The following is an 11,261-nucleotide window of genomic DNA, read 5'->3' as shown; positions in this document are numbered from 1 at the left end:
AGCCAGTCGAAATGAATTGATAGGGCTGATTTGCGCTCCTAGTCCGGCCCTGGTCAGGGCCCTAGCATTTATTATTTTACAAATTAAGCACGGACTCATATAATGCCGTGCATGTTCAGAACCCTCCTCGGCTCAGTGCTGCTGCTGTCCAGAGCTCACCTCAGCCCAGTGCTGTGTCCCACCTGTGCAATCCTCATCAGAGTGCTGTGGCCACCCACTGCCCTCCACAGTACTCTGCCGTGTCCACCCCCTGCCCTCCAGGAGCAGGGCCTTATTAACCCAGTGTCTTGCCCACCCAGTGCCCTTCAGAGCGCAGTGCTGAGGCCGCCTAGGTCCCTCTCAAGTCTGAAGCGAGTGCTGTGGCTCCCCGGATCCATCCACGGTGCAGCGTGAGCAGCTCACTGCAACCGAGGCTACTACAATCTACTCCCAAGGTTGAGACCTGATCACTTCACGCCGCTTCGAACTTCACACACCAGTGACAGTGCGTCATTTACGGCACACGGGCATTCGATGACCTCGGTGCCAGCTCCCCGTCTCGGCCTCATCTCTCCCAGGGCTGGGCAGGGCCTTGGCCGCCTTTCATGCTCTGCCAGCCCCACACTCGAAGTTCCACATTGCGACACCGCAGTCCTGAGGTCGATATCAGCTCGACTTTGGACCCTTCCTTCCTCCTTCTCCCCAGTGAAGAGTTCCCAGTCTTGCCGTCCACGAGCGCCCAAGATGTCGATCGAGTTCGCGCCCCTCTCGACCCCCTTGGAGCGGAGGCTGCAGACCGCCGCCGTCATCCAGTGGGTCTACTCCTTCCTGGCCCTGGGTAAGCACCTGTGCCTGAGGTCGCACGTGCCTGAGGCCGCCTCAGAGCTCTGCGTGACGTGGGGTCTGTGGTATCCGTGCAGCGCGAGGCAGCGCGTGAGCTGCTAAGCCCACTTGCCTTGTCTCTACTTTTCTAGCACAGTAGAGCTTTTTAAAAGGAAGTAATATAATGCAAAGGAAGAGTTGTTGCTATATTTTCGTTTAAAAGATGCATCCTACTGTAAACAGCCGCAGGTCTGTTTTATGATGTTTTCTGGCAGGGTATTTATTTTTTTATGAGAATTTACAAAGCCATGCTAATACCAATTGTGTGTCTTTGTATGAAAAAAATAAAGTAACAAAAGGTAGCGCATACCTCTGCCTTGCATTATTTGGCATCCAGTAGCCGTTGCATGAGTGATACATGGGTGTTCCTGTGCATACACCCATGCATTTTTTTAATAAAAACCTATGTTTATGTATCGAAGCCTGATGTACTATCCCTATGTGCAAGCTAAGAATGTGCAATTTGTACGCTACCTGGTTAGCGATTTGGAAAACAAATTGTGATGTGACCTATGTATTAAAAGGTTGCATCGCAAAATGGCAATTTGCAGCGGGTCGCAAATTAACCTGCCTAATATGACTGGTCGCAATTTAATTTGTGGAGAAGGCAGAGAGAGAGGCCAACAAGAGGCAGCAGACCTCCAGCCCTATGTTGGCATTCCCAAACTGGCAACTTCTGTTATTTAGGTCAAAGCTTGCCAGATGCTAAAGACATCTTGAGGACATTCTAAAAACTTTCCGTGGAATGCATTCCCCCCATTGCTTACTATTGGCTTTGTGGTTTAGAACTTACATTTGCTTGCTTTCTATTTGCTGACTTTATTTGTTCTAGGCTGTCCAGCATGAGATTGTCCCTCCCTTGCCTGAAACCTATGCATTGTATTCTTCCACGAGTACTGTATTTGTGTAACCAGGCCTTTAAATCTTGTTCTTATCTTGTGACATTTGCTGTGTATTCAAAGACAGAGGTCCAGTGTCAGGCTTTGTCTTCAGAGGGAGCTTGGTGTTTACTTTTCTTTCATTGACATCAAAGTGAGAGAATTTATGTGACAATCATGCTGGCTAATCAGGTGTGCTGAACAGAAGACTGTACACTGTTATTTTTTTCTAGTGCAAAACAAAATTTGAATGTCTAAATGAGCTGTGCAGACAATTCAGAATATGGAAAGCACAAATGATGCAATTTGTTTTGTAATTCTGAAGTGTGGTGGAAACATATTTTAATACGATCAAAACAAATCAATACACTAGGTGATGACATTTCCACACATTATCTGTTGTGCGCTGCATAATTTTATCAGTAAAACTGTATGTCTGTGCAAATGTAATGGTAATTTCAATTGAAGATGTGTTGTCTGTAATGGCAGTACACTACCACATGCATGCTCTACTTTACCCTACTCTACTCTGCACAACTCCACGCCACTGCACTCTGCTCTGCCCCACTGCAATCTATCCTGCCCCTCCACTCCACACCATTGCACTCTACGCCACTCTATTCTGTTCCGCAGCACTCTATGCCAATGCACTCCACACCACTTTACTCAAAACCAATACACTCTATGCCACTGCACTCTACGCCAATCGACTCTCCACCACTGCACTCTAAGCCACTATAGTCTACTCTGCAATGCTTTACAGCAAAGCGATTTGTAATTTTACTCTGCACCACTCTACACCACTGCACTCTACAGTAATGCACTCAATGCCACTGTATACCACAGCAGTCTACAACACTCTACTCTGCAACTCCACACTCTCTTCCACTGAACTCCACGCCACTGCACTGTGCACCACTGCACTTTCTGCTACTGCACTCTTTACAAATTAAAAACTGCTCCTATTTGCAGACATGGCTTTTTTTTTTTAGCTATCTAATTCACTAAAAGGGCCCCTTTTACGTTGGTGCCCTGGCCAATTTTCTCCCCCTGTCTGACCCTGCTGCAGAATTCCATGATAGTCCCCAGAGTCTTCTCTATCTCATATATATTCATTATTAGCTTTAGGCTGAGTGGTGGCTCCCTGAAGTTTTGGAGGCCCCATGAGGAGTTCGGGCTCCATTCCGCCACAGGGGCTGCAGGTGCCTCTGTTACACCCCTGGATGCAGTTTCTCCAAGAAGGATTTGATAGAACAATGAGAACATCCGCACCTGAACCCCAATTTGCTCACATACAAAGAACCTAAAATATAGAGAATGTTATGTTGTATGTTATGCAGATTTGTAGAGCACACAAGCACCTGGGAGGGTATCTTGGCTCTGAACAGGTGTGAGTCTAGCGAAATCTATGGCCTAGTGGGACTACGCGAAAAGTCAGGTCTTCAACTTTTTGTGGATTTCAAGAAACTAGAAGGAGGCTCTTATGTTTAGCGGCAGGTTGTTCCACACTTTAGGAGAGATGTAGGAGAAGACTCACCTGTCGGAACAGGTTTTCTACATGCATAGGATGTGTGCAAGTAGCAGCTCGGACTAGCAGAGGTGTCTTAAAGGTTTGTGAAAGCAGATGAGATTGTAGAGGTATGCTGGGCCAGTGCTATGTAGTGCCTTGAAAGTGTCGGTGAGGAGTTTGAAATGTGCTTGTTGTGTATGGGGATCATGTGGATATCCTTTAGGTGTGGTGTGATGTCAGTGTGATGTGGGAGATTACGAATGACTCTGGCTGCTGAGGTCTGAATGGTCTGCAGCCTTCAGGTGAGTTTTCTGTTGATCCTGACATAGATGGCGTCCCCGTAGTCCAGCTGCTTGTGACGAGGGTGTGCTTGTAGGTCTTCCGGGTGCTCATAGGAAGCCATTTGAAAATATTTCCCATCAACTTTAGGGAATGAAAGCATGAGGCAGTGGTATTGACTTGGGTGATCATATAGAGTTTGATGTTGATAATGATCCTGATGTTCTTGGCATAGGCATGGGCGTCCACAGAAATGTTTCCGGGGGGGGGGATTTTTAACTTCATCACCATCCGCCTTGCACCCTTCCCCCCTCTGCCTTGCACCCTTCTCGCCCTCCCCCTTGCACCTTTCTCCCCCTCCCCCTTGCACCCTTCTCCCCCTCCCCCTTGCACCCTTCTCCCCCTCCCCCTTGTACCCTACTCCACCTCCGCCTTGCACCCTTCTCCACCTTGCACCATTCTCCCCTCTGCCTTGCACCCTTCTCCCCTCTGCCTTGCACCCTTCTCCCCTCTGCTTTGCACCTTTCTCCCCTCTGCCTTGAACCCTTCTCCCTTCCCCGTTGCACCCTTCTCCCCCTCTGCCTTGCACCCTTCTCTACCTTGCACCCTTCTCCTCTCTGCCTCGCACCCTTCTCCCCTCTGCCTTGCACCCTTCTCCCCCTCCGCCTTGCACCCTTCTCTACCTTGCACCCTTCTCCTCTCTGCTTTGCACCCTTCTCCCCTCTGCCTTGCACCCTTCTCCCCTCTGCCTTGCACCCTTCTCCCCTCTGCCTTACACCCTTCTTGCCCTCTGCCTCGCATCCTTTCTCCCCCTCCGCCTTGCACCCTTTTATACCTTTCACACTTCTCCTCTCTGCCTTGCACCCTTCTCCTCTCTGCCTTGCACCCTTCTCCCCTCTGCCTTGCACCCTTCTTCCCTCGGCCTTGCACCCTTCTCCCCTCGGCCTTGCACCCTTCTCCCCTCTGCCTTGCACCCTTCTCCCCTCTGCCTTGCACCCTTCTCCCCTCTGCCTTGCACCCTTCTCCTCTCTGCCTTGCACCCTTCTCCTCTCTGCCTTGCATCCTTCTCTCTGCCTTGCATCCTTCTCCCCTCTGCCTTGCATCCTTCTCCCCTCTGCCTTGCACCCTTCTCTTCTCCCCCTTGCATCCTTCTCCCCATCCCTGTTGCACCCTTCTCCCCCTCCCTGTTGCACTCTTCTCCCCCTCCACCTTGCATCCTTCTCTACCTTGCACCCTTCTCCTCTCTGCCTTGCACCCTTCTCCTCTCTGCCTTGCACCCTTGTCCCCTCTGCCTTGCACACTTCTCCCCTCTGCCTTGCACCCTTTTCCCCCTCCGCCTTGTACCCATCTCTCCCTTGCACCCTTCTCTTCTCTGCCTTGCATCTTTCTTCCCTCTGCCTTGCACCGTTCTCATCTCTGCCTTGCACCCTTCTCCCCCTCCCCGTTGCACCATTCGCCCCTCTGCCTTGCACCCTTCTCCCCTCCACCTTGTACCCTTCTCTACCTTGCACCCTTCTCCCCTCTGCCTTGCACCATTCTCCTCTCTGCCTTGCACCCTCTTCCCCGCTGCCTTGCACCCTTCTCCTCTCTGGCTTGCACCCTTCTCCCCTTGGCCTTGTACCCATCTCCCCTTGGCCTTGCACCCTTCTCCCCTCTGCCTTGCATCCTTCTCTCCTCTGCCTTGCACCCTTCTCCTCTCTGCCTTGCATCCTTCTCCTCTCTGCCTTGCATCCTTCTCTGCCATGCATCCTTCTCCCCTCTGCCTTGCATCCTTCTCCCCTCTGCCTTGCACCCTTCTATTTTCGCCCTTGCACCCTACTCCCCATCCCTGTTGCACCCTTCTCCCCCTCCCCGTTGCACCATTCGCCCCTCTGCCTTGCACCCTTCTCCCCTCCACCTTGTACCCTTCTCTACCTTGCACCCTTCTCCCCTCTGCCTTGCACCATTCTCCTCTCTGCCTTGCACCCTCTTCCCCGCTGCCTTGCACCCTTCTCCTCTCTGGCTTGCACCCTTCTCCCCTTGGCCTTGTACCCATCTCCCCTTGGCCTTGCACCCTTCTCCCCTCTGCCTTGCATCCTTCTCTCCTCTGCCTTGCACCCTTCTCCTCTCTGCCTTACATCCTTCTCCTCTCTGCCTTGCATCCTTCTCTGCCATGCATCCTTCTCCCCTCTGCCTTGCATCCTTCTCCCCTCTGCCTTGCACCCTTCTATTTTCCCCCTTGCACCCTACTCCCCATCCCTGTTGCACCCTTCTCCCCCTCCCTGTTGCACTCTTCTCCCCCTCCGCCTTGCACCCTTCTCTACCTTGCACCCTTCTCCTCTCTGCCTTGCACCCTTCTCCTCTCTGCCTTGCACCCTTCTCCCCTCTGCCTTGCACACTTCTCCCCTCTGCCTTGCACCCTTCTCCCCCTCCTCCTTGAACCCATCTCTACCTTCACCCTTCTCCCCTCTGCCTTGCATCCTTCTCCTCTCCCCCTTGCACCCTACTCCCCATCCCTGTTGCACCCTTCTCCCCCTCCCTGTTGCACTCTTCTCCCCCTCCACCTTGCACCCTTCTCTACCTTGCACCCTTTTCCTCTCTGCCTTGCACCCTTCTCCTCTCTGCCTTGCACCCTTCTCCCCTCCCCATTGCGCCCTTCACCCCTCCGCCTTGCACCCTTCTCCCCTCCGCCTTGCACCCTTCTCCCCCTCCCCGTTGCAACATTCGCTCCTCTGCCTTGCACCCTTCTCCCCTCCACCTTGCACCCTTCTCTACTTTGCATCCTTCTCCCCTCTGCCTTGCACCATTCTCCTCTCTACCTTGCACCCTTCTCCCCTCTGCCTTGCACCCTTCTCCCTTCTGCCTTGCACCCTTTTCCCCTCCACCTTGCACCCTTCTCCCCTCTGCCTTGCACCCTTCTCCCCTCCGCCTTGCACCTTTCTCCCCTCTGCATTGCACCCTTCTCCTCTCTGCCTTGCACCCTTCTCCCGTCTGCCTTGCACCCTTCTCCCCCTCCTCCTTGCACTCTTCTCCTCTCTGCCTTGCACCCTTCTCCTCTCTGCCTTGCAACCTTCTCCCCTCTGTCTTGCACCCTTCTCCCCTCTGCCTTGCACCCTTCTCCCCTTGCACCCTTCTCCCCCTCCACCTTGCACCCTTCTCCTCTCTGCCTTGCACCCTTCTCCTCTCTGCCTTGCACCCTTCTCCTCTCTGCCTTGCACCCTTCTCCCCTCTGTCTTGCACCCTTCTCCCCTCTGCCTTGCACCCTTCTCCCCTTCTCCCCTCCCCCTTGCACCCTTCTCCCCCTCCGCCTTGCACCCTTCTCCTCTCTGTCTTGCACCCTTCTCCGCTCTGCCTTGCACCCTTCTCCCCTCTGCCTTCCAGCCTTCTCCCCTCTGCCTTCCACCCTTCTCGGCAACCCCCTTACACCCTTCCCACCCAATGGAGGGGGCTGCCACCTGGAACAATGGCACGATTTCAAAAGGATGATGGACTAGGGCCGGCCCTGACTGGGCCCACACCGGATGCACTGGCTATGCAGCCTCCCCTGCGGACGGCCATGGGCATAGGTGGTGGTGGAGGAGGGGGGTCGGTTCTAGCTCTTCCAGAATATCACAATTTCGGCCTTGTCAGTGTTCAACTTCAGACAGTTGGTCTTCATCCAGTGAGCAATTTCAGTTATGCAGGCATTGAAGTTGATCTGGCTTTTGGGCATGTTGTCCATGAGGGAAAGAATGAGCTGTGTGTCATCAGTGTAGGAGAGGGTGTTAATGTCGTGAGAGCAGATGATGCTGGCTAGAGGGATCATGTTTGTGTTGAAGATGGTTGCGCTCAGGTGATCTTTGTGAAAATATGCGGATGAGGTCACGTGTGTCTGAAGTATATGGTGCGAGGCTAGCTGACTTGGTTCTTCCAGTCAGAAAGAAGAAGAGCCATCCGTGTGTGGGTCCTTTGATTCCGATGTCATGTAGTCATTAGACGAGGATGGGTGACCATGTCAAGCACTGCGGAGAGGTCCAGGAGGATGAAGGCTGCCATGTCTTCTCTGTCCAGAGTCATGCGGTAAACAGCATTTACAACGCAACTTTTACCACGCACTACCTTTACCACGCAACTTTTACAATGCAATTTGTTACAACTAATTGTGCTGGGGGGGGTGCTCTAGAATAGGTAATAGTTTAATTTACTATCCAACAATTTCCCTACTATCCACGGGGACTGGAGTTGGAATAGTAAATTAAACTATTCACTACCCAGCGCCCCCCAACGCAAGTCGTTGTAACGACTTGTGTTGTAAAACCTGCATTGTAAAGGCATGCGTGGAAAAAGCATGCGTTGTAACGACATACATCCGAGTCATGCAGATGTCATCCGTGGTGGTGATCATGGCAGTTTCTGTGCTGTGTTTGGTCTGAAACCAGACTGAGAGGTGTTGAGGATTTGGTGGATGTTCTCTAAGGCCTTGGTTGGGAACGGTAGTAGGAAGATCGGTCTGTAGTTGGCAAGCTTTGAAGGGAGGGTGTCTTTGGCAATGGGAGGACCGTTGTGTGTTTCTAAGCATCTGGGAAGGTCATGGAAAAGGTGGAGGCATTCAGAATGGGTGTGAGAATGGCGCTGATGGATTGCAGTCTTCTGAAGGATTGTATGACGTTACAACGAATTCCGTTGCAACGCATGCCTTTACCACGCATGCGTTACAACGGAATTCGTTTTCCACGCATAACCTTTACCTCGAATATTCCTTTACCACGCATACATTTACAACGTTTTTCGTTGTAAATTTATGCATGGTGAGGGCATACTCTTGATAAAGGTTATAACTCTTTCCTTACATGCCCCCAGCCTCCACTCCTTATATTTACCCCAGCCCTTAACCCTTAATATATATATATATATTTTTACTAAAATGCCCCTTACCTTTTAACTCGCCATCTCTCCATCTTCTTTGGTTACGTCGGTCGTACGTCGTTAAGAGGAAGCTACTTTCCGTTTCCTCTCTAACGACGTTGATTGCATCAGCTTCGGCTCTTAAGGTTAGTTTTGTTTTTGGGGGGGAGACCCCCTCAGCCCCCCTTTTTATTCCAACGCTTTTTTGTTTTGTTTATGGGGGAGACTCCCCAAGCCCCCCCTTTTTTTTCTTTTCATTTACCACACATGCCTTTACTACGTATTTCGTAGTAAAGGTATGCGTGGTTAAGCCTCTCGTTGTAACCACGCATGCTTTGTAATGCATGAATGGTAAAGGATTTCGTGGAAACGGCCGCGTTGTAGTGGCCGTTTCCCTTCTGAAGTAGGCGTGGTGGGGCATTGGTCCGATGGGGCCCCTGAGTAGATGGACTTCATGGTGGTGGGGTTTCTTCTGGGGAATTAATGGGCTCTGGTAAGTTCTGGTTCTTTGGATAAGATCAAGAGGTATTTGGCAAGGTCTCTTGGGTTGGGTTGCGGGTTAAAGTTGCAGCAAATGGCTGTGATTTTGTTGTTGAAGAATGGAGAGAGATTGTCACAGAGGTCCTGTGAGGGTGTGATCGAGTTGGAGGCGGCTCCAGTGAGGTGAAATCCTTCACAATGGCAAAGATTTCTATGCTTCTGTTGGTGCTGGTATTGATGCGGTCCAGCAGAGTGGTATACTTCTGAGTTAAGGGCGTTGAGGAAAGGTTGTAAGAGGTTTGAGCGGACCTGGAGGAAGGACTGGAGCGAAACGAACCGCAAAAATTATCGGACGGCTCTAAGCACCTACAAGTCTGCTATTCGGGTAGCAAAATCTGGTTTCTTTGAGGAGAGAATAGGCATGGCGGCCAACTCCTCGAAAGAATCGTTCAGAGTCATCAAAGAACTCTTGAAAATTCCCGAACCTCCGGTCAATTATGAGGATCCTCGGGAGAAGTGTTCAGAGCTGGCCACCTTTTTTAAAACCAAAATTGACAACATCTTGGCATCTCTCCCCCAGTCATCTGAGGATGTTTTCTCTGGTCGCACTACAAGCCCTCAGCCTAGGGTGCGAACAGCAGAGTTGGTCTCTTTTGGCCCTGTCACTGTGGAGGAAGTTGTGAAAATTATGTCAACTATGAAAAGTGGCTCTCCAAAAGATCCTGCTCCTATGAAATACCTGAAGCAGGTAGCCCACACCATCGGTGGCCCAGTGACGGATCTCATAAACCTGTCTCTTTCCCAGGGTGTGGTACCCCCTGGTTGGAAAGGAGCGGTAGTCAAGGCTCTTTTAAAGAAGCCTAATCTGGACCCAGCAGATCTCTCCAACTTCAGGCCTATATCCCTGCTCCCCGGCATCAGTAAGGTGGCGGAGAAACTGGTGAATAGTCGCCTATCGGGCTTCTTGGAGGCCAACTCCCTTTTGGGCGATTCCCAGACAGGTTTTCGTCCTGGTCAGGGGACCGATACCGCCCTTTTGGCAGTCGTGGAGAATGCGAGAAGCATTTTGGATTCAGGGGGATCGGTGGCAGTGATCCTCCTGGACCTTAGTGCTGCATTTGATACTGTAGACCATCAAGTGCTTCTCCAACGGCTGTCAGGGGTGGGGGTATCCGGGTTGGCCCTTAAGTGGTTTGCTTCCTTTTTGGAAGGCCGGTCGTTTGAGGTGTGGGAAGGCCACGAGAAATCATCTTCGTTACCTCTCCAGTGTGGTGTGCCACAGGGCTCATCGTTGAGCCCTACCCTTTTCAACGTTTATATGGCCCCCCTGGAGAGTGTTGTTCTGCCTCTGGGGATCAAGATAATCAGCTATGCTGATGATACCCAGTTGGTGGTAGGCCTTTCCCAGTCGGCTTACCATCCCGACCGGCTGCACACGTGCCTGGATAAGATCTTTAAGTGGATGTGCAGCTCAGCCCTCAAGCTTAACGGCTCCAAAACGGAACTGATGCTGCTGGGGAATTCTTTGTCATCTCTTTCTCCCAGCAGCTGGCCCATCTGTCTGGGTCCAGCACCCATCCCCAAGCAGGAGATCAAGAGCCTGGGGGTATGGCTCGAGCAGGACCTTTCCTTTAAAACACATGCTAAGAAGACTGCTGGCGTGTGCTTTGGCCTGCTTCGATCAGCCCGGAAGATCTTACCCCTCCTTCCAGTGGCCTCTAGGAGGCTGCTCATTCAGGGGCTTATTATCTCGCGGCTGGACTTTAGCAACGCGTTGTTCTTGGGTGCTCCAGAGTCCACCCTGAACTAACTGCAACAGGTTCAGAACGCGGCCGCTAGGCTCTTGATGGGCCTTCCTAAGCGTCAATCGGCCCGCCCTGCTTTGAAGGTGCTACACTGGCTCCCGGTCAGAGACAGGGTGAAATTTAAGTCACTTTGTGTGGCCCATAAAATCCTGCAGGGGAAAGGTCCACCTATTTTGGGGGACATGGTGCAGCCGTATAAGGCCTCTCGTTCCCTTCGTTCAGACCATCAATGCCTGCTGCAGGTTGCGAGGGTGAAGAAGGCAAGAACTGGGGGTAGAAGATTCTCTGTGAATGTGGCCACGTTATGGAATTCTCTGCCTTTGTACCTACGCTCGGAAACGAGTCTTCTTCGCTTCCGTAAGCTTTTAAAAACCCATTTATTTACTGTCTAGTTCTTGTGTTTCAGTGGCAGTGTCTTCCTTTGGATCAGCGCGGGGATGCCCAAGGGTAACCGGGCGCTATATAAAATTCGCTAATAATAATAATCATAATAATAATATTTAGTGGTCCTGATCATTTGGTGGTAGCAATTCAAGGCGCATTTGAAAGTGCTCCTGTGTGCATTGTCCTGGCTCATGACCCTCT

At 51.6% G+C, this 11,261-nt stretch overlaps 1 protein-coding gene across 1 annotated transcript in view; it reads left to right on the top strand.

Moving 5' to 3' along the window:
* The first annotated feature begins 453 nt into the window (after positions 1-453).
* The window catches only part of MOGAT2 (monoacylglycerol O-acyltransferase 2), a 501,244-nt gene continuing 490,436 nt past the window's right edge, over positions 454-11,261 (top strand). The window contains exon 1 of the mRNA XM_078658533.1: positions 454-817. Coding sequence (XP_078514659.1) covers positions 514-817 — 304 coding nt within the window. The 5' untranslated portion in view covers positions 454-513. The remainder of the gene's footprint in view (positions 818-11,261) is intronic.

Source organism: Lissotriton helveticus, chromosome 8 (assembly GCF_964261635.1).
Source record: "Lissotriton helveticus chromosome 8, aLisHel1.1, whole genome shotgun sequence".
In the NCBI taxonomy this organism is placed as follows: Eukaryota; Metazoa; Chordata; class Amphibia; order Caudata; family Salamandridae; genus Lissotriton; species Lissotriton helveticus.
Note: the sequence above shows the minus strand (reverse complement) of the source record. Positions and strands in the feature narration are given on the sequence as shown.